The 22,627-nt window shown below is 36.5% G+C and overlaps 1 protein-coding gene and 2 long non-coding RNA genes across 8 annotated transcripts in view; 2 read left to right on the forward strand and 1 right to left on the reverse strand.

The window, feature by feature from the left end:
• Positions 1-22,627, forward strand: part of PTPN12 (protein tyrosine phosphatase non-receptor type 12) — a 112,444-nt gene that overhangs the window by 49,661 nt on the left and 40,156 nt on the right. The window contains exons 1-7 of one of the 4 annotated variants that reach the window (XM_049642854.1): positions 6,874-7,465; positions 11,135-11,211; positions 13,980-14,075; positions 15,619-15,657; positions 16,509-16,580; positions 20,112-20,171; positions 21,571-21,713. In XM_049642854.1, coding sequence (XP_049498811.1) covers positions 7,453-7,465; positions 11,135-11,211; positions 13,980-14,075; positions 15,619-15,657; positions 16,509-16,580; positions 20,112-20,171; positions 21,571-21,713 — 500 coding nt within the window. In that variant the 5' untranslated portion in view covers positions 6,874-7,452. The other 3 variants (XM_049642855.1, XM_049642852.1, XM_049642853.1) reach the window with 3 other exon arrangements.
• The window catches only part of LOC125930807 (uncharacterized), a 98,364-nt gene continuing 97,874 nt past the window's right edge, over positions 22,138-22,627 (reverse strand). For all 3 annotated transcript variants that reach the window (XR_007460252.1, XR_007460251.1, XR_007460250.1), the window contains one exon: positions 22,138-22,420. This is a non-coding gene — a long non-coding RNA (uncharacterized LOC125930807). The remainder of the gene's footprint in view (positions 22,421-22,627) is intronic.
• LOC125930808 (uncharacterized) overlaps positions 22,418-22,627 on the forward strand; it is a 1,876-nt gene continuing 1,666 nt past the window's right edge. Inside the window, exon 1 of the long non-coding RNA XR_007460253.1 lies at positions 22,418-22,598. This is a non-coding gene — a long non-coding RNA (uncharacterized LOC125930808). The remainder of the gene's footprint in view (positions 22,599-22,627) is intronic.

Genomic DNA, 22,627 nt, shown 5'->3' on the forward strand with positions numbered 1-22,627 from the left:
TCTTCTTCAAAATTACTTTGGCTATTCGGGGCCTTTTGTGGTTCCATATGAATTTTAGGATTGCTTGTCCTAGTTTCGAGAAGAATGCTGGTGCAATTTTGATTGGGATTGCATTGAATGTGTAGATAGCTTTGGGTAGTATTGACATTTTGACAATATTTATTCTTCCAATCCATGAGCAGGGAATGTCTTTCCATTTCTTTATATCTTCTTCAATTACCTGCATAAGCTTTCTATAGTTTTCAGCATACAGATCTTTTACATCTTTGGTTAGATTTATTCCTAGGTATTTTATGCTTCTTGGTGCAATTGTGAATGGGATCAGTTTCTTCATTTGTCTTTCTGTTGCTTCATTGTTAGTGTATAAGAATGCAACTGATTTCTGCACATTGATTTTGTATCCTGCAACTTTGCTGAATTCATGTATCAGTTCTAGCAGACTTTTGGTGGAGTCTATCGGATTTTCCATGTATAATATCATGTCATCTGCAAAAAGCGAAAGCTTGACTTCGTCTTTGCCAATTTTGATGCCTTTGATTTCCTTTTGTTGTCTGATTGCTGATGCTAGAACTTCGGGCACTATATTAAACAGCAGCGGTGACAGTGGGCATCCCTGTCGTGTTCCTGATCTCAGGGAAAAAGCTCTCAGTTTTTCCCCGTTGAGGATGATGTTAGCTGTGGGCTTTTCATAAATGGCCTTTATGATCTTTAAGTATGTTCCTTCTATCCCGACTTTCTCAAGGGTTTTTATTAAGAAAGGGTGCTGGATTTTGTCAAAGGCCTTTTCTGCATCGATTGACAGGATCATATGGTTCTTCTCTTTTTTTTTGTTAATGTGATGTATCACGTTGATCGATTTGCGAATGTTGAACCAGCCCTGCATCCCAGGAATGAATCCCACTTGATCATGGTGAATAATTCTTTTTATATGCTGTTGAATTCGATTTGCTAGTATCTTATTAAGAATTTTTGCATCCATATTCATCAGGGATATTGGCCTGTAGTTCTCTTTTTTTACTGGGTCTCTGTCTGGTTTAGGAATCAAAGTAATACTGGCTTCATAGAATGAGTCTGGAAGTTTTCCTTCCCTTTCTATTTCTTGGAATAGCTTGAGAAGGATAGGTATTATCTCTGCTTTAAATGTCTGGTAGAACTCCCCTGGGAAGCCATCTGGTCCTGGACTCTTATTTGTTGGGAGATTTTTGATAACCGATTCAATTTCTTCGCTGGTTATGGGTCTGTTCAAGCTTTCTATTTCCTCCTGATTGAGTTTTGGAAGTGTGTGGGTGTTTAGGAATTTGTCCATTTCTTCCAGGTTGTCCAATTTGCTGGCATATAATTTTTCATAGTATTCCCTGATAATTGTTTGTATCTCTGAGGGATTGGTTGTAATCATTCCATTTTCATTCATGATTTTATCTATTTGGGTCATCTCCCTTTTCTTTTTGAGAAGCCTGGCTAGAGGTTTGTCAATTTTGTTTATTTTTTCAAAAAACCAACTCTTGGTTTCGTTGATCTGCTCTACAGTTTTTTTAGATTCTATATTGTTTATTTCTGCTCTGATCTTTATTATTTCTCTTCTTCTGCTGGGTTTAGGCTGCCTTTGCTGTTCTGCTTCTATTTCCTTTAGGTGTGCTGTTAGATTTTGTATTTGGGATTTTTCTTGTTTCTGGAGATAGGCCTGGATTGCAATGTATTTTCCTCTCAGGACTGCCTTCGCTGCATCCCAAAGCGTTTGGATTGTTGTATTTTCATTTTCGTTTGTTTCCATGTATATTTTAATTTCTTCTCTAATTGCCTGGTTGACCCACTCATTCGTTAGTAGGGTCTTCTTTAACCTCCATGCTTTTGGAGGTTTTCCAGACTTTTTCCTGTGGTTGATTTCAAGCTTCATAGCATTGTGGTCTGAAAGTATGCATGGTATAATTTCAATTCTTGTAAACTTATGAAGGGCTGTTTTGTGACCCAGTATATGATCTATCTTGGAGAATGTTCCATGTGCACTCGAGAAGAAAGTATATTCTGTTGCTTTGGGATGCAGAGTTCTAAATATATCTGTCAAGTCCATCTGATCCAATGTATCATTCAGGGCCCTTGTTTCTTTATTGACTGTGTGTCTAGATGATCTATCCATTTCTGTAAGTGGGGTGTTAAAGTCCCCTGCAATGACCACATTCTTATCAATAAGGTTGCTTATGTTTATGAGTAATTGTTTTATATATCTGGGGGCTCGGGTATTTGGCGCATAGACATTTATAATAGTTAGCTCTTCCTGGTGGATAGACCCTGTGATTATTATATAATGCCCTTCTTCATCTCTTGTTACAGCCTTTAATTTAAAGTCTAGTTTGTCTGATATAAGTATGGCTACTCCAGCTTTCTTTTGGCTTCCAGGAGCATGATAAATAGTTCTCCATCCCCTCACTCTCAATCTAAAGGTGTCCTCAGATCTAAAATGAGTCTCTTGTAAACAGCAAATAGATGGGTCTTGTTTTTTTATCCATTCTGATACCCTATGTCTTTTAGTTGGCGCATTTAATCCATTTACATTCAGTGTTATTATAGAAAGATATGGGTTTAGAGTCATTGTGATGTCTGTATGTTTTATGCTTGTAGTGATGTCTCTGGTACTTTGTCTCACAGGATCCCCCTTAGGATCTCTTGTAGGGCTGGTTTCGTGGTGACAAATTCCTTCAGTTTTTGTTTGTTTGGGAAGACCTTTATCTCTCCTTCTATTCTAAATGACAGACTTGCTGGATAAAGGATTCTCGGTGCATATTTTTTCTGTTTAGCACACTGTAGATATCGTGCCAAGCCTTTCTGGCCTGCCAAGTTTCAAAGGAGAGATCAGTCACGAGTCTTATAGGTCTCCCTTTATAAGTGAGGGCACGTTTATCCCTTGCTGCTTTCAGAATTTTCTCTTTATCCTTGTATTTTGCCAGTTTCACTATGATATGTCGTGCAGAGGATCGATTCAAGTTACGTCTGAAGGGAGTTCTCTGTGCCTCTTGGATTTCAATGCCTTTTTCCTTCCCCAGTTCAGGGAAGTTCTCAGCTATAATTTGTTCAAGTACCCCTTCAGCACATTTCCCTCTCTCTTCCTCCTCTGGGATACCAATTATGCGTATATTATTTTTTTTTAGTGTATCACTTAGTTCTCTAATTTTCCCCTCATACTCCTGGATTTTTTTATCTCTCTTTCTTTCAGCTTCCTCTTTCTCCATAACTTTATCTTCTAGTTCACCTATTCTCTCCTCTGCCTCTTCGAGCCGAGCCATCGTGGATTCCATTTTGTTTTGCATTTCGTTTAAAGCGTTTTTCAACTCCTCGTGACTGTTCCTTAGTCCCTCGATCTTTGTGGCAAGAGATTCTCTGCTGTCCTGTATACTGTTTTCAAGCCCAGCGATTAATTTTATGACTATTATTCTAAATTCACTTTCTGTTATATTATTTAAATCCTTTTTGATCAGTTCATTAGCTGTTGTTATTTCCTGGAGATTCTTCTGAGGGGAATTCTTCCGTTTGGTCATTTTGGAGAGTCCCTTGCGTGGTGAGGACCTGCAGGGCACTTCCCCTGTGCTGTGGTGTATAACTGGAGTTAGTGGGCGGGGCCGCAGTCCGACCCGATGTCTGCCCCCAGCCCACTGCTGGGGCCACAGTCAGACTGGTGTGTGCCTTCTCTTCCCCTCTCCTAGGGGCGGGATTCACTGTGGGGTGGCGTGTCCCGTCTGGGCTACTTGCACACTGCCAGGCTTGTGTTGCTGGGGATCTGGCGTATTAGCTGGGGTGGGTAGGCGAGGTGCACGGGGGGTGGAGGGGCAGGCTTAGCTCGCTTCTCCTTAGGTGATCCACTCCAGGAGGAGCCCTGTGGCAGCGGGAGGGAGTCAGATCCGCTGCCGGAGGTTTGGCTCCGCAGAAGCACAGAGTTGGGTGTTTGCGCGGAGCGAGCAAGTTCCCTGGCAGGAACTGGTTCCCTTTGGGATTTTGGCTGGGGGATGGGCGGGGGAGATGGCGCTGGCGCCTTTGTTCCCCGCCAAGCTGAGCTCTGCCGTCCGGGGGCTCAGCAGCTCTCCCTCCCTTTGTCCTCCAGCCTTCCCGCTTTCCGAGCAGAGCTGTTAACTTATGACCTCCCAGACGCTAAGTCGCGCTTGCTGTCGGAACACAGTCCGTCCGGCCCCTCCGCTTTTGCCAGCCAGACTCGGGGGCTCTGCTTGGCCGGCTAGCCGCCCCTCCGCTCCGGCTCCCTCCCGCCAGTCCGTGGAGCGCGCACCGCCTCGCCGCCCTTCCTACCCTCTTCCGTGGGCCTCTAGTCTGCGCTTGACTCTGGAGACTCCCTTCTGCTAATCCTCTGGCGGTTTTCTAGGTTCTTTAGGCAGGTGTAGGTGGAATCTAAGTGATCGGCAGGACGCGTTGTGAGCCCCGCGTCCTCCTACGCCGCCGTCTTCCGGAACCTTTTTTTGTTGTATTTACTCTTTAAATTCTTCTATCTGAATGAAATATTTTCAAGTTCTTTATTATTAGCACACAGAAATCTAGTTTCTATTCATGTATTGATTTTTTTTAATCCAATGACCTTCCTGAGCTCATTTATTAGTTTAGTAATTTTTTGTGGATCCTTTAGGATTTTTCACATACTGAGTCATTTTATCTGCAAATAATGACAGTTTTACTACTTCCTTTCTTATCTGAATGTGTCTTTTGCGTTATTGTATTAGTTAGAACCTCTAATACAATGTTGACTTGAAGTGGCAAGAGCAGACATTTTTGCCTGTGATCCATTAAAAGTAGTATCATTATTGTCCAAAGTTTATGTAGGTTTTTCTGGAGCTGTCTTGGAGATTTGGTTTATTTTATACTAGAATACTGAGGTCAGGGGCACCTGGGTGGCTCAGTCAGTTGGGCGTCCGACTTCGGCTCAGGTCATGATCTCGCGGTCCGTGAGTTCGAGCCCCGCATCGGGCTCTGTGCTGACAGCTCAGAGCCTGGAGCCTGTTTCAGATTCTGTGTCTCCCTCTCTCTCTGACCTTCCCCCATTCATGCTCTGTCTCTCTCTGTCTCAAAAATGAATAAACGTTAAAAAAAAAATACTGAGGCCAATTTCAGAGTTAAGAAATATCTAGATACTCTTGTGTCAAGAATGATCTGTGCTTTGTCTGCTGAGAGGGCTAAAACCGAGCTGCTAGCTGTTTTTACAAGTAATGGATCAGTGTACTATGTGTATTGTAATGTTAATTATTAAGATTATTTTTTTTCTCCTGAGACATAGTATTTAGCCAGTAGGAAATTTCAGTTTCTTTGGAGGTAACGATATTCAAATACTTTTCTTTTTGTTGCCATAGGTTGTTGATGTTTGTTTGACCAAAAAAAAAAAAAAAAAAAAAAAGTTGCTGCTTGAAGAGTCTCCTGTGTGGCCAATCTTGGTTTTATCTGTTTGGAATTGGATTGTTGGGAGATTGTAGTGGCAGTCAGCAAAAAACAAAACAAAACAAAACAAAACAAAAACATGGAGAGGATTGCTTGTTTTCATTTCTTTAATATTCTTTAAGTTCTATATATGTTTATACTTACTAGGAGCACCAGTGAAGAATTGAAGCACCAACGTGATGACACGTTGTCTAACCAACCTAATGTTGATTTTTTTTTTTTTAACGTTTATTCACTTTTTGATAGATACAGAGCGTGTGTGGGGGAGGGACAGAGAGAGAGGGAGACACAGAATCTGAAGCAAGCTCCAGGCTCTGAACTGACAGCACAGAGCCCGACGCGGGGCTCGAACTCACGAACCGTGAGATCATGACCTGAGCTGAAGTTGGACACTCAACTGACTGAGCCACCCAGGAGCCCCTGTTGATTTTTAAAATTGGCAGTAATAGCCTATGATTGTGTAGTATAAAGCACTGACTACAAAATTTGCTTGTGCTTTAGACTAAGCCATTTTTCTGCCCCATCTTGAACTTACTGAATCAAACTTACTGAAGAATATGGTACTTAGAAATTTTGTGTTTTAATTAACTTTCCCTAGCCCCTAAATGTTATATGACTAGAGATAGATGAAATAAGTTCGGCAAAGTGTTGAGATTATTTGTTTGTTTGTTTCTTAAGTTGACTTTATTTTGAGAGAGCGGGAGGGGCACCGAAAGAGAGGGAGAGAGAGAAAGAAGCCCAAGCAGGCTTTGCACTGTCAGCACACAGTCCGATGTGGGGCTCAAACTCACGAACTGTGAGATCATGACCTGAGGCAAAATCAGTAGTTGGACACTTGACTGAGCCACCCAGGCGTGCCAAGTGTGGAAATTATTTAATATTACACTGTGTGTTAACTAACTGGAATTTAAGTAAAAACTTTAAAAAATGTTGAAATTATTAATAATTTCTTAATTACTTGGTAATTGCTATATGGGGATTCATTATACCATTATTTTCCTGTATATGCATACAGTTTTCCATTATAGAATATTTTTAAAAAATTACCAGCTTGCATGTAGCAGCCTGAAACCAGTTTTGACTGTTATTTGGGAGCCACTGTTGTCATTTGGATTCACAATCCCCAGACACATTTACTGAGGATCCAGTGGTAAACCAATTATTGTACAAAGTCCTATGTTTGAGATACTTTGACTAGAGGCTAATATGCCACATGATTAAGGGTAATTAATTGGGACCCCTCATTACTGGCAGACATGGGGAGAGGAAGTGTGTGTAGTTACTTAACTGTCATTATCCAAACTAGTGAATATTTATCAGAACATCAAGTGAAATGATAAACATATTCTCTTTCCTGGAATCATAGAAAAGAGAGAACTAATTTGAATTGGAGGCTAGTATGTCTTTCTTAGATTTCTCTTCCTACAGATTTCCAAAGATTTCACCAAAAATTAATAAACTCAGCAGAACTGGGCTTTTAGTACTGATAGATAAAATTTGAGTCATTGACAAATTAGTTATTCATTAGCTGACTTTTAAGAGTTTTGTTAAGAAGTCTTATTCATATCTTATTACCATTTTTGTATTCGTCATTTTGTATTTTAATTGCCTTTAATATTCATTGTCTCTGGATTAGGAAGGACTGTAATGTGATGGTGGCATTTTACATATTACATGTTGTGGTTCTTTCTAATCTAGAGACTCATGAATATTAGGCATTCCTACTACTTTAGGATTTCATAGGCTCAAAGTATCTCCCCCCAAATATTTATTGCTACAAACAGAAAGATATTAACTTTATAGTGGAGACAACCAGGTGACACCTATTAACCAAGTAACCAAGGTTGACATCACAAGTAATAGGACATTGACATCATAAACCCCTTGGTGTGTCTTCTCACTGAGAAGGACACATCATCGTTCTCTGGTGTTCTTACCAAAATGCAAAACCTCATTCCAAACATAGGAAAAAAATTAGTCAAAGGAACTATTATAGATTGGAAGAAACTAAGGAGAAGTAACAACTAAATGTGGGATCCTAGTAAGAAAAATATTGTTTTTAATTGGTGAAATTTGTATGCAGTCTGTTGTTTAATTACTAGTTGTGTGACAATGTTAATTTTCTGATTTTGATAACTGATAGTTATGTAAGATATTAACATTAAGGGAAGCTGAGTGAGGGATATAGGAATTTTCTCTACTATTTTTGCGATTTTTCTTTAATTCTAAAATTAGTTCTAAATAAAAAGGGTGCTGTTTGCTTGTTTTTTTTTTTTAAAAGAGAGAATGTGAGCTGGGGTAAGGGGCAGAAGGAGGGAGAGAGAATCTTAAGCAGGCTCCATATTCAATGCAGAGCCCAGTGTAGAGCTCGAAGCAGAGCTTGATCCCACAACCTTGGGATCATGACCTGAGCTGAAAACAAGAGTCAGACTTTCAACAGACTGAGTCACCCAGGCACCTCTAAATAAAGAGTTTTTAAGAATCAACACAAACTAGAACAAAACTATTTGCACTACATGTACTAAAGACTAATTTTTCATATACATCAGTAGGAAAACATAGACATAGATAAAAATGTGCAGAGGATATAAACAAGAACTTATGGTAAAATAAATATAACCAATAACTGTATGAAAATGTACAACCATTTGCATAGTTCAAGAAATACAAGTCTGAGTTTTTTACTTTTTAGAAGTTAACTATTAAAAGGTATAACATCCTGTCACTCTCACATATAGCATCTGAATTGTCTAAGTCTGTATATACCTTTTAGAAGATAAGTTTTTTTCTTCTGTTAGAAACTTACCCTATACCACTTATAGCAGTGAGTTCATTGTGGTAGTGTTTCTAATAGGAAAAAATGGCCCAGCAGTAGTGTAGCTGGTTAAATAAATAATGAGATTTCTATTTATAATGGATTTCATATAACATTGAGCAAGATAGATCTGTATTAGCTCTGGGAAGAGTTCCAGGTTATACAATTAACTGAAAAGTGAGATACAGAACATGTATATGTTATGAACGCATTTGCATAGTTTTTCTAAGTATGTAGGTATATGCATAAAAATTACTTTTGGAAGGAAAAAAGAACCTTAGAAGTGTCTTTGTTGGGAAGGAGAGACCTGGACTTTATGGATGGGGGAGGATTACTTTTTATTTTATACTTTTTTCTTAAATCTCATTTTAAAAAATCAGATACATATATTATTTAAAAAATAAAATTGCAGCACAGAAACAAACACTCAGATCACTGGAACAGAACACAGAACCTACAAAAGGACCCACAAACATATGGCCAACTAATCTTTGACAAAGCAGGAAAGAATATCCAATGGAATAAGACAATCTCTTCAGCAAATGGTGCTGGGAAAACTGGACAGCGACATGCAGAAAAATGAACTGGATCACTTTCTTACACCAAATACAAAAATACACTCAAAATGGATGAAAGACCTAAACCTAAGACAGGAAGCTATCAAAATCCTAGAGGAGAGAAAGCAGGCAAAAACCTCTTTGACCTCGGCCACAGCATCTTCTTACTCAACATGTCTCTGGAGATAAGGGAAACCAAAATAAAAATGAACTACTGGGACCTCATCACAATAAAGAGCTTCTGCACAGTGATGGAAACAATCAAGAAAACTAAAAGGCAACCAATGGAATGGGAGAAGGTATTTGCAAACAACATATCAGATAAAGGGTTGGTATCCAAAATTTATAAAGAACTTATCAAACTCAACACCCAAAAAACAAACAATCCAGTGAAGAAATGGGCAAAAGACATGAACAGACACTTCTCCGAAGAAGACATCTAGATGGCCAACTGACACATGATAAAATGCTCAACATCCCTCATCATCTGGGAAATTTAAATCAAACCACAGTGAGATACAACCTCACACCCATCAGAATGGCTAACATTAACAACTCAGGCAACAACAGATGTTTGCGAGGATGTGGAGAAAGAGGATCTCTTAGGATCTCTTTTGCATTGCTGGTGGGAATGCAAGCTGATACAGCCACTCTGGAAAACAGTATGGGGGTTCCTCAAACAATTAAAAATAGAACTACCCAAAAAAAAAAAAAATAGAACTACCCTACGACCCAGCAATTACACTACTAGGTATTTATCCAAGGGGTTATAGGTATGCTGTTTCAAAGGCACACATGCACCCCAATGTTTATAGCAGCGCTATTAACAATGCCAAAGTATGAAAGAGCCCAAATGTTCATTGATGGATGAATGGATAAAGAAGATGTGGTGTGTGTGTGTGTGTGTGTGTATACATATATATATGTGTATATATATATATATATGTATATGTATATATACAATGGAGTATTACTCGGCGATCAAAAAGAATGAAATCTTGCCATTTGCAACTATGTGGATAGAACTGGAGGGTATTATGCTAAGTGAAATTAGAGAAAGACAAAAACTATATGACTTCATTCATATGAGGACTTTAAGACAGAACAGATGAACATAAAGGAAGGGAAGCAAAAATAATATAAAAAAAGGGAGGGGGACAAAACAAAAGACTCTTAAATATAGAGAGCAAACAGAGGGTTGCTGGAAAGATTGTGGGAGGGGGATGGGCTAAATGGGTAAGGGGCTTAAGGAATCTACTCCTGAAATCTTTGTTGCACTGTGTGCTAACTTGTATGTAAATTATGAAAAATAAATAATTTATTAGATAAAATAAAATTGCAGGGGCACCTAGGTAGCTCAGTTGAGCGTCTGACTCTTGATTTCAGCTCAGGTCATGATCCCAGTGTTGTGGGATTGAGCCCCATGTCTAGCTCGGCAGAGCGTGGAGCCTGCTTTAGATTCTCTCTCTCTCTCCCTCTGTCCCACTCATAGCGCTCACTCTCTCTCAAAAATTATAAAAAATAAAGTAACAATTTTATAAAAGTAATAAAGTTTACACTTTTGAACTTTATTGTAAACTGTTTTTTACCTTAAGTTTGCATTACTTAATAATATTATTGCCAACTGCATTATTGAACACTTTACTTATTTATTAATTTTTTAAAGATGGTTTTATTTTATTTTTGAGAGAGAGAGGGAGGGGGAGAGAGAGAGGGAGACACAGAATCCAAAGCAGGCTCCAGGCTCTGAGCTGTCAGCACAGAGCCCAATGCTGGGTTTGAACCCACGAACTGTGAGATCATGACCTGAGCTGAAGTCGGACGCTTAACCAACTGAGCCATCCAGGTACCCCTTGAGCACTTTTTATGCATCATCATAATTCATTTATTTATCATAGTTAATTAATTTTTATAATTTCTTGTGAAATATGAAAGCTACATTTCCTAATAAGAATTTTGGCAAATGAGCTTGTACATCACTGGTTAGTGTTCACTACCTCATAATGCTTGTTAAAAACTGCAGAGTCTTCACCCTGGGCTCTTGTCTAGCAAATGTGGGATGATGCCCAGGAGTTTGTATTTTAAAAGAGTTCCTGAGATTATTTTGATTACAGCTTTAAAACACAACTTTACATCATCATATTTTTGTTACTATAGACTTATTTTCTATAAATATGATGTTAGAAATTACCCTGCTGGTATCTAGAGTCAATTTTCATTAATTGTTTTTTAAAGACAATATTTTGAATTACTTATTTAATCTTACTTGTGGCTTATTAGAAAACACCTGTCTACCAACAGGACATAATTTATGAAATCCTTTTTCTTTTCCTTGTAGTCGATCACAGCCGAGTTAAGTTGACTTTAAAGACTCCTTCTCAAGATTCAGACTATATCAATGCAAATTTTATTAAGGTATGTATTAACTTCAAATGGTGTTTCTCTGCCCTACTTAATGTCTTCCTGCATAATAGTTTTATAAAAATTTTTTAAATTTCCTAAATACCAAGAGCAAAAAAAAAAGGAAGAAAACGAAGAAAAATAAAATCACACTTTTATGTGATTTCCTTTTTTTTTTTTAATTTTATTTTTTATTTTTTAAAATTTACATCCATTGGGGCGCCTGGGTGGCGCAGTCGGTTAAGCGTCCGACTTCAGCCAGGTCACGATCTCGCGGTCCGTGAGTTCGAGCCCCGCGTCAGGCTCTGGGCTGATGGCTCGGAGCCTGGAGCCTGTTTCCGATTCTGTGTCTCCCTCTCTCTCTGCCCCTCCCCCGTTCATGCTCTGTCTCTCTCTGTCCCAAAAATAAATAAAAAAAACGTTGAAAAAAAAAAATTTTAACAATAAAATTTACATCCAAATTAGTTAGCATATAGTGCAACAATGATTTCAGGAGTAGATTCCTTAGTGCCCCTTACCCATTTAGCCCATCCCCCCTCCCACAACCCTTCCACTAACCCTCAGTTTCTTCTCCATATTTATGAGTCTCTTCTGTTTTGTCCCCCTCAATGTTTTTATATTATTTTTGTTTCCCTTCCCTTATGTTCATCGGTTTTGTCTCTTAAAGTCCTCATACGAGTTAAGTCATATGATTTTTGTTTTCTCTGACTGACTCATTTCACTTAGCATAATACCCTCCAGTTCCATCCACATAGTTGCAAATGGCAAGATTTCATTCTTTTTGATTGCCGAGTAATACTCCATTGTACGTCTATACACACACCGCATCACATATGTGATTTCCTTCTAACCTTACTCATAAAGTTAGAGTTTTGCTCAGTTTCATGAAAGTTGAGATGGTTTTCTATTTTGTTTCTTTTTTTTTTTACATTTAAAGCTTATAAACAGTTTACTGGTTACTAAATTATCTTCTCCATTGTCCCTTTGACAAAGTTTATGTACACAAATGTACAGAAATGCACATACATGGTTGTTCCCTGTTGTTGAACTATATAGGTTGTTTCCAATTTTTCTTGTTGGTAATATTGCAGTGAACATTGTTATTCTTTTGAATCATTTCTTAGGATAAATTATCAGGGCTAGATAGAATTACTGGGTAATACTGATTTAAAATTACAGAATATAAACTTAGATGAAAACCTTTTGGCAACTGTCTGTTTCAAGTGGCAATACAAGTGAATATAAGATTAAATACAGTCTTATAAAAATAGAGATGGAGGCAAACCATTAGACTCTTAAATACAGAGAACAAACTGAGGGTTGCTAGTGGAGGGTCAGGGTTGGAGGGGATGGACTAAATGGGTGATGGGCATTAAGGAGGGCACTTGTTGGGATTAGCACAGGGTGTTAGGTAAGTGATGAACCACTAAATTCTACTCCTGAAATCATTATTATACTATATGTTAACTAACTTGGATTTAAATAAAATTTAAAAAAGATTAAATACAATCCTTATGTAGAGAACCTTTTTTAGATACTCTTAGGTGAAAAGTAGTCATGTTCATACATAGCTGTCAATAGACCAGTGCAAACTACTACTTGAGGTGCTTGGGTCATGATCTCACAGTTTGGTGTGTTCATGAGTTTGAGCCCTGTGTTGGGCTCTGTGCTAACAGTGTGGAGCCTGCTTGGAATTCTCTCTCTGCCCCTCCCCCCCCCCCCAAATAAATAAACTTAAAAAAAATGCAAAATGCTACTTGATTAAATAAAAGACTACTTTTTTCCATTAGCTGTTCTTTGTTTTTGAATGACAGTATAATAATTACTTATTTTATATTTGGTATTTATAGATATAAAAAATATTTTGTTGATCAAAATATTATGGTGGTACAAGGTATATGGTAATATTAATATTACCTGTGTCAACAATAAACTGTCATGGTTTAAAATAAAAACTTTTTTCCCCCAAAAAAATTAGTTTTATTAAAATTATGGCAAAACCCAAAACTAATCTGTAGGTAGTTTGCTGTTTCAGATGTTGTTATGTTGATACTATTTTGTAAGGACATTTGTTAAAAGTTCTAGCTTTTCAGGGCCCCTGGCTGGCTCAGTCGGTGGAACATCTGACTCTTGATCTCAGGGTTGTAAGTTCAAGCCCCATGTTGAGTGTAGAGGTTACTTAAATATAAAATATTTAAAAACAAAAAAAGCTGTAGTTTTTAATTCCACTTAGTAACACTGATTTATCGTGTGATTCAACTATGTGCTGCTTTAGTATTTTAGTCCACTGTTTTATTTGGTATATTCCCAGGTTTGTTGTTAGATATATATATAATAGGCACACAATAAATCTTTTAAATTGAGTAGATAATTGAAGGTATCTATGGACGAATCTGGCTAAGAAGGAACTATTAGGTAGTTTTACTCTTGTTTTTAGAATCAAAGCATGCTTTTTATGTTTCTGTACAGTTAGCTTTATGGACTATGTATTGGGGTATTAGGCACTTTTTGAAGAGACAGGTAAATAATAATTTGTAAATTAGCATAAAGCAGTTTAATTATTAATTCTGTGTGCCAGGTCTAATACATACACAAAAATAGTACTTCACAAAAAGCTGAAATGAATTGAATATATTTTGTCATGCTTTTATGTGCTAAAATTATTTGGACATACTTCCAGTGAAAAGAGGAGTATTACTAAGAAAATTTAAACATTAAAATTTAGGTAAGGAAATATTTTTGGTAACTATAATAAATATGAAATTTACTTTTAACCATTTTAGGGTGTTTATGGGCCAAAAGCGTATGTGGCAACCCAAGGACCGTTAGCAAATACAGTAATAGATTTTTGGAGGATGATATGGGAGTACAATGTTGTAGTAAGTAATTTACTTTTCATAATCTATTTTGAGAAGTATTACATGTAATGACATAAGATGTTTTACTGAATATGGAATGAGAAGACCTTCTAGCCATAAGGATATGTTACTTATTGCTAATGTTTACTAAAAAGACAGAAACTGAAGTCTAGGATGTCTCATTCAACACTGACAAGTTAGTCAAAATATTTTAAGAAGAGTGTGATAATACTTTCTTTTCTAAAGTCAGCAACTAATAAGACAGCTACCAACTAAGATGGATTTATATAGATGGATAGAGGGATAGCTATGTGATAGAACAAATACGGTGAAATGTTAATGGTAGACTATAGATGGTGGCTATACAGTATTTACCGTAAAATTATCTCAACTTCGCTATATGTTTGAAACATTGTCAAATGTTGGGATGGGGAAGCAAATCCAATAACATTTATGTTTAAAGACAGTATTAAATGCATTAAACCTTCAGATAATTTTATTAAACATGTTTAAAATATTTCATGGTGCTTTTTGGTTGGGTAAGTAAATACCCTAAAAGTGATATTTTAATATAATTTCAAGTCGGAGGTAGATCTATAAAAGTCCTAAAATTTAATTCATATATAATGCTAATTGAAGCCAATTTAATTTGTTGCTATATAGTTATCCCTTGTTTGGAAGGTGTGATTTTGGGGCGCCTGGGTGGTTCAGTCAGTTAAGCATCTGACTTTGGCTCAGGTCATGATCTCATGGTTTGTGAGTTCAAGCCTCATGTCGGGCATTGTGCTGACAGCTCAGAGCCTTGAGCCTGCTTCAGATTCTGAGTCTCCTTCTCTCTCTGCCCCTCCCCAACTCGTGCTATCTGTCTCTCCTTCTCTCATAAATAAACTTCAGGGGCGCCTGGGTGGCTTGGTCGGTCAAGCATCCGACTTCGGCTCACGTCATGACCTCATGGTTTGTGAGTTCGAGCCCCGCGTCGGGCTCTGTGCTGACAGCTCAGAGCCTGGAGCCTGTTTCAGATTCTGTGTTTCCCTCTCTCTCTGCCCCTCCCCTGTTCATGCTCTGTCTCTCTCTGTCTCAAAAATAAATAAACATTAAAAAAAAAAAAACTTAAAAAAAACAAACTTCAAAAAAAAAAATAGAAGGCGTGATTTTGAACATTGCTTTAATGCCTACTTTTAATGTTAAAACTACTTAATTTTGATGGGTGCCTGGGTGGCTCAGTCAGTTAAATGCCCAACTTCAGCTCAAGTTATGATCTCATGCTCCATGGGTTCGAGCCCCACGTTGGGCTCTGTGCTGACAGCTTAGAGCCTGGAGGCTGCTTCAGATTTGTGTCTCCCTCTCTCTCTGCCCCTCCCCTACTCACGCTCTGTCTGTCTCTCTCTCTCAAAGATAAATAAACACTAAAAAAAAAATTTAAAAACCTACTTATTTTGACAGGCCAGGTATAATTTTGTTCGGAATAAAAGGTAATTCTTGGAATTTGTATTTTATTTTAAAAAGTAAAATTGTGTTTAGCTGATACATTCTTCATCTCATCCCATCCCCCACTTCTTTTTAGATCATTGTAATGGCCTGTCGAGAATTTGAGATGGGAAGGGTATGTATACCTGTTAACACTTAAAATAACTGTGGAGTGTCCGTTTCATCATTTCTAGGGATATATGTTCCTGGTCCTTTATTATATTCTAAGTAGATACTTCTTTTTTGTGTTCTGCCATTGGTTTTATTTGATACAAGGAACATAATAATCTCTAAAAGGCACATAAACCTTTTTTTTTACATTTTTACATTTCATTTTATGATACACTTAACAGATACCATATTATTACTTAGTCTTCAGATGCTTAATGGTGTTGTAAGTAGAATATTATTTATGGACTGAAATAGAGACGTAATTTAAAACAGGAATAAAATTGAGCAAATGAAAATGAGTTCAATAAAATAATTTTTATTAATTATCAGGTTATAGCTTGAATATTCTGATTTCTGTCAGATAATACCACTACATTTTTTTGTTTTTGTTCATACTATCTTCAGAAGGAAAGAGAACAAAATTCTTAATATGAAGTTTTCAACATGGGTGTTTTTTATACTGTGTCCAAGTGAAATTAGTTTTAAAACCATTGTGATCCCCTCCAGCATCAATTCCAAAGACTTCAATGTTGGAGGTGCTAATATATTTACAGAGAATAAATATTAAGTAAAACTTAAGTGTGGTCTTCTATAATTATGACACGTACATCAAACTCAGAAAACAAATTATGTGGTGATTTGAATTTTCCTTATACTAATATGGTACATGAGTTAAAGTAAACTTTTTTTTAATCTGATGTCAGTTTCTGTGTTTTCTGGGAAGGGCAAGAAGCTGAATAATTGGGCACAAAATATTTGTAAAAGTTCAAGAAAAATTCTATCATATGGATTAACTTCTTTTTGTTTGAATAACAGAAAAAATGTGAACGCTATTGGCCTTTGTATGGAGAAGAACCTATAACATTTGCACCATTTAAAATTTCTTGTGTAAGTACCTATTTATATACATATTATTTAATCAGAAATTTGGGATGCTAGACTGAAGAATATAATATGGAATGAACCTAGTTTTACATAAGCCAAGCATTCAGTATTTCCACATAAATCTGTACTTAATTATAATAAATGTTAATAATAATGTTTGTTTTTATACAGCTTTAAATTTAACTTTGAAAATGACTTCATAAATGTGTAATTTCCTAGTAACTTATTATGTTAATTTAGTGTTAGTCTTTGTATATAAGCTGATGATAAGTGTTACATATATAAGAGTAAACAGGGGCGCCTGGGTGGCTCAGTCAGTTAAGCATCTGACTTCTTATCAGGTCATGATCTCACGGTTCATGGGTTGAAGCCCTTTGTCGGGCTCTGTGCTCATAGCTCAGAGCTTGGAGCCTTTTTTGGATTCTGTGTCTCCATCTCTGCCCCTCCCCTGCTCTCTTTGTCTCTCTCTCTCTCTCTCTCAAAAATGAACATTAATTAAAAAAGTAAACAGTAACTTAACTGTCCTTTGAGTGATCTATTTTTTAACTTTTCAGTTCATTTATTTACTTTGAGAGGGAGAGGGTGTGGGAGGGGCAGAGAGAAGGAGAGAGAGAGAAGCCCAAGTAGACTCCACATGGTCAGCACAGAGCCTGATGTAGGGCTTGAACTCACCAACCAGGAGACCATGACCCTAGCCAAAACTAAGAGTTGGACGCTTAAGTGACTGAGCCACCCAGGCACCCCTTGAGTGCTCTATTTGAATACTGGTATAAAGGTGGGGCAACTGGCTGGCTCAGTCAGTGAACCACGTCTTAATCTCAGGCTTGTGAGTTCAAGCCCCATGTTGGGTGTAGAGATTACTTAAAAGTAAGATCTTAAAGAGAAAAAAGAAAAATTGGTGTAAAGTAGTTTCAAACTGAAATGGGAAGGACCCTTGATGACTGAAGTATAGTTTTGTGTGATAATCTTTCATACGTTCGTTATGCTATCCAGAATTGTTATAATTATATACAAAGATGGGTTTGAGAACTGCTATCCTAGAAGGAAAGATTGATCCTATATGGCAGATAATTTATTATGAAACTTAAAACATATACCTAATATGTTAACTTTGGAAATGAGTTAATAAATTTAAGTTCTAAAACACAGCAGAAATCTAAGTAAATGAATTTAAAGGAAAAAGAATGAAGGGAAACATTTTTTAAAAAGGAAGTAAAATATACGTGAACTTTAGAATAGAACCAACAATTTGCTTTTTGGTTACACCCAATGGCATCTTTCTTAATCACCTGAAAGAAATATGTTGTCTTATTTACTCATACTCAAAGACCATGACTGAACATAGATGAGAATTAAATAACTTCCCTGTATTGGTTAGGGTTTTCCAGAGAAATAGAACCAGTAGGATATGCATATATACAGAGAAAAAGATTTATTATATGGAACTGGCTCACAGGATCATGGAAGCTGGCAAGTCCAAAATCTGTAGGGTGGTCAGCCAGGCTGCAGACTCAGGAGAGTTGTGCTTTAGATCTAGTCTGGAGGCCAAGAGAGCTAAAAGGTAGGCAAGGCGGAGACCCAGAAGAGCTGATATTCAGTTCTAGTGTAAAGACAGTCTGCTGTAGAACTGAAGAGCCATCCTTGCCCATGAAAGTAGGCTAGTGGAGAATTTCACTCGGGCGAGGTTGGTCTTTTTGTTCTGTTCAGGCCCTAACTGGATGGAGGGCCACCCATACATACTATAGAGGGCAGTCTGCTTTACTCAGAGTCCACTGATTTAAATGTTAATCTCACCCAAAGACACTTTTACAGGAACACAAGGAATAATGTTTGACCAAACATCTAGGCGCTCTGTGACCCAGCCACATTGACACATGGAATTAACTGTTACATTCTCCAACTGAGAATTGCTGGTTTGTAACTATGTTTTCCATGGTTAAGTAAAATATAATTTCTGTGATTTTATTTTCACTGGTGAGTTCAAGAAGTCCATGGTTTTATGAATTATTTCTACTTAATGACTTTTAAATTCCATACAAAGTTTATTGCTTTCTAGGTTGCTCTACTGTAGAAAGGACTTGAGGTGTGTGGACAGTCTGCTTTATAAATACAATGCGATTTTTGTAATGTTAACTATAACACATAGTTGAACTGCCTGGATTTAATAAGCAGCCAGTATTCTTAAGTCCTGGTTAGAATTAACTGTTTGTGGATTAAATATAATTTTAAATCCTACTGCATGTCATGTTATTTGGAATGGATAAAAACCAATACATACCACATTATGTATTTCTGTGAGAGAACACCTCCCCTCTCACCAATCTATAAAGTATTCTACAATATTATGCCCCTGAACTGTTCAGGAAATCTATTTTCTGTGCAATGTAGTTGTGTTGAACATTTTTAAGTTTGAATACAATAAGATATCTGTACTAAATGTTACAATTCAAGTGAAAATGTATAGTGCTTAACATTCAACAGCTAAATGAGTTGAAATTTTTGAAGAGTTGGGGATCAAGAATAGTAAACAACATTTAAAATAATGAGTAGAGGAGGGTCTCAGTTAGTTAAACATCCTTCTCCTGATTTTGGCTCAGGTCATGACCTCACAGTTAGTATGTCTGAGCTCCACATTGGGCTCTGCAGTGTCAGCATGGAGCCTGTTTGGGATTCTCTCTCTTCCTCTCTCTGCCCCTCCCCTGCTCGCACATGCATATTTTCTCTCACTCTCTTGCTCTTTCTCAAAAATAAATAAATAAAAATTAAAAGACTTTACTATAATGAGTAAAGAAATGGATTATAATTTGGAAAACTATGACCTTTTTTGGATGACTTTTCAGAGTGAACGAAATGATAATTTAATCATCTTTTGAATAAGTTTGATTTGATTAGCGATAGCTGGTTTGATTTGTCAATATTGGGACTGATCCATACTGAAGAAGCAAATTTCTTCTTTCAATATTTCAGATGGAAAGTAATTTGTATGTCTTGTGGTTGTTTCCAGCAACTCAGGACTTGTTATTACTGATGTAAATAAAAATCAAGTTTGTAATTAGAAAGCAAGCTGGTGAAAATAACCATAGTACATGACTTGACTTCTTGACAATCAGTTTTTGAGACTGAGAAAAGACAGTATCAGGAGCACTTTTGATTTGGGGATGAGAAAGAGGGTAAAGTGTTGGGACACGGAGGACTAGCCAGGAGGAACTTGGTTGCATGTCGCTGCATGTAACCACTTAGACCAGACGTGGGCACGCTATGCATAGGTCAGTCTAGTCCACTGCCTGTTTTGTAAATAAAGATTTACTAGAATATTGCCTTGCCCATTAATTTACCTGTTTGCCCATCAGAACAGCAAAGTTGAGTAGACAAATCAGTGACTTTTAGAATGGTTGTTTTTGTAATTACTAGATATATCTGGAATTTCAAAGGTTAATTTTATATTGTAGACTTTAAATACGTGGTTTTTGTTTGTTTTGGTGTGTGGATGTTTTGGTTTCAATGTTCTCACTGACTCACTTTTCCTGTATTTAGGAAGCTGAACAAGCAAGAACAGACTACTTCATTAGGACACTCTTACTTGAATTTCAAAATGTAAGTATTTTCCATTTAGAGACCGTTTCTAAGGAAATTTTTGAAGAGAAGGTATATAAATTGCATGCTATCTGGTCTTACATAGTTAACTAAAATAATTAGCAAATTTCCTTATGTAAAATAGTGAAGAAAATCAAAGTGTAATTTTTATTTAGTGTCTTGAGCCTTGAGCTTATCAAATTAAAGTAATATAAATCTTGACTTACTTAAAACAATTTTCCCTAAATTAAATTTATTGTATCTATTTGCCATAAATATTTTTTTCTCTATTACATTAAGCAGATTATAGCATTCTTTCCAAATTATTTACCCACTTTTGCTAGTTTACAACTTTTTAGACATAGATGAACCACCATCAAAGCTAAATCTTCATTTTGATATATATTGCTTTCACTTGAGGCCCTTGACTTCCGTGTTTCAGAACTATATAAAATGATAATTGCTTGGGGCGGCTGGGTGGCTGAGTCAGTTAAGCATTCGCCTCTTGATTTGGGCTCAGATCATGATCTTGCAGTTCATAAGAATGAGCCCCTGCGTTGGGTTCTACACTGACAATGTGGAGCCTGCTTGGGATTCTCTCTCTCCCTCTGTCTCAAAATAAATAAATAAACGTTAAAAAAAAATGATAAATGATAATTTTTCTAGGAAATCAAAAATTTGATGGACATTAGAAAATGCTATCAGCTTCTTCCAAGATCTCTGTATTTTTATTATCTTAATTTTTCAAGCCATTATGAACAATTAAGCATGGCCATCAAGTGCACAGTTGTTCCTCAGCTGGTACATTTGAAACACACTTCCACAGCCTACCTTCCTTTTTACAAGTAGACATGGTTCCAGCACTCCATACTTTGAGAACCACTCATCTAAAATAAGGAAGTGGGTTTGGCATTGGACAAGTTTGTTTCTAATTTTCTTTTTCAGTTTAAATACCCTATTAGTTTTCTAATTACAATAGATTCAAACACTGTGCTTATGGTATATTGCTCATCCCTTTACTGTGGATTACCAAATAATATACATAGTGTTAGAGTTAACATGCATGCTCTGGAGATAAGAGTGCCTGAGTTCAGATCCTACATTTGTCACTTGCTGTGAAACATTAGGCACGTTATGTAATCTTTCTGTCTCAGTTTCCTTACCTATAACATTTTATTAACAGTACCTTCCTCATAAAATTACATGGGGAATAAATAAATTGTTACATGTGAAGCCCTTAGATTAAGACTTGATGTATGATAGTCAATAAATATAGCCTATCATTTACTTTTTTAAGGCAGTGTTAAATACCACATAAAAACTTCAGAAATGACAGTAAAGTCAGATGTGCAGCTTTTCTGCATGCTTTAAAATTTGTAATGTCTTTTTATAATTGTTGAATTTCTGTTTTTTCTTGAAGGAATCTCGTAGGCTGTATCAGTTTCATTACGTGAACTGGCCAGATCATGATGTTCCCTCATCGTTTGATTCCATTCTGGACATGATAAGCTTAATGAGGAAATACCAAGAACATGAAGATGTGCCTATTTGTATTCATTGCAGGTACAAAAAATTTTTCCAAATATTTAAGTACTTTGGAATATAAGTGGCATTATAATATGGGTGATGTATGGTATTTTGAAACCTAATTTTTGGAATTACCAAATGAGATAGGTCATTATATGGGTTTCCAAATAGTAAAAGCTGTCTGAATCAGAGTTTTTCTTCTCTGAATTTTTATTTTACATTAGATTCTTCTAAAACACTTAGAATCCTACTACTTATTTCATAAAACTGCTATCAGTTTATCTCTTGAAGTGACTTTATCTGCATTCACATTTGTTATAAAGAGTAAATGAAATTTCCCAGACTCAGAAATTTACAGGTTAATTAAATAGTTCAAAGTTGGTTTTTTTTTGTTTTTTTTTTAGTTTAGACAGAACACCAAAGGTAGTTTTTCTTATCCAGTAGGTCTGATTGTAATGCCTATTAGTGTGTTGAAAAGGCTGCTGTGGGCCAGAAAGGGGACTTGCTGATGGGACATGTGGGAATCAATTAACAACTTGGTTAATTAAAAAAATATTTTTCTATAGTTAATTCAGTGGTTAGCTGACCATTCAGTTAAGTAGTTGAGTGTTTAAGAAGAAAAAAAAGTCCATTTAATTGTAGAAATTAAATTTGACTTGATTTCTTACAAGTTAGTTGAAATTATTTCTTGTGCTGTCATCGTTGCCCACAGCTCATGAATCCAATTTGATGTGAAGGTTTTCCTTTAAAAAAATAAATACACCATTTAATATTTTAATAGTCAAAATAGTATGTTAACTGTAGTGACTTAGAAAACAGACATAAGAAAGAAAGAAAGAAAGAAAGAAAGAAAGAAAGAAAGAAAGAAAGAAAGAAAGAAAACACATACATAAAAGCAAGGAAATCACAATTCCAGTCGAGGTGAATTTCCTTTGCATGTATGTGCTGTA

This window comes from Panthera uncia, chromosome A2 (genome assembly GCF_023721935.1).
Source record: "Panthera uncia isolate 11264 chromosome A2, Puncia_PCG_1.0, whole genome shotgun sequence".
Classification (NCBI taxonomy): domain Eukaryota; kingdom Metazoa; phylum Chordata; class Mammalia; order Carnivora; family Felidae; genus Panthera; species Panthera uncia.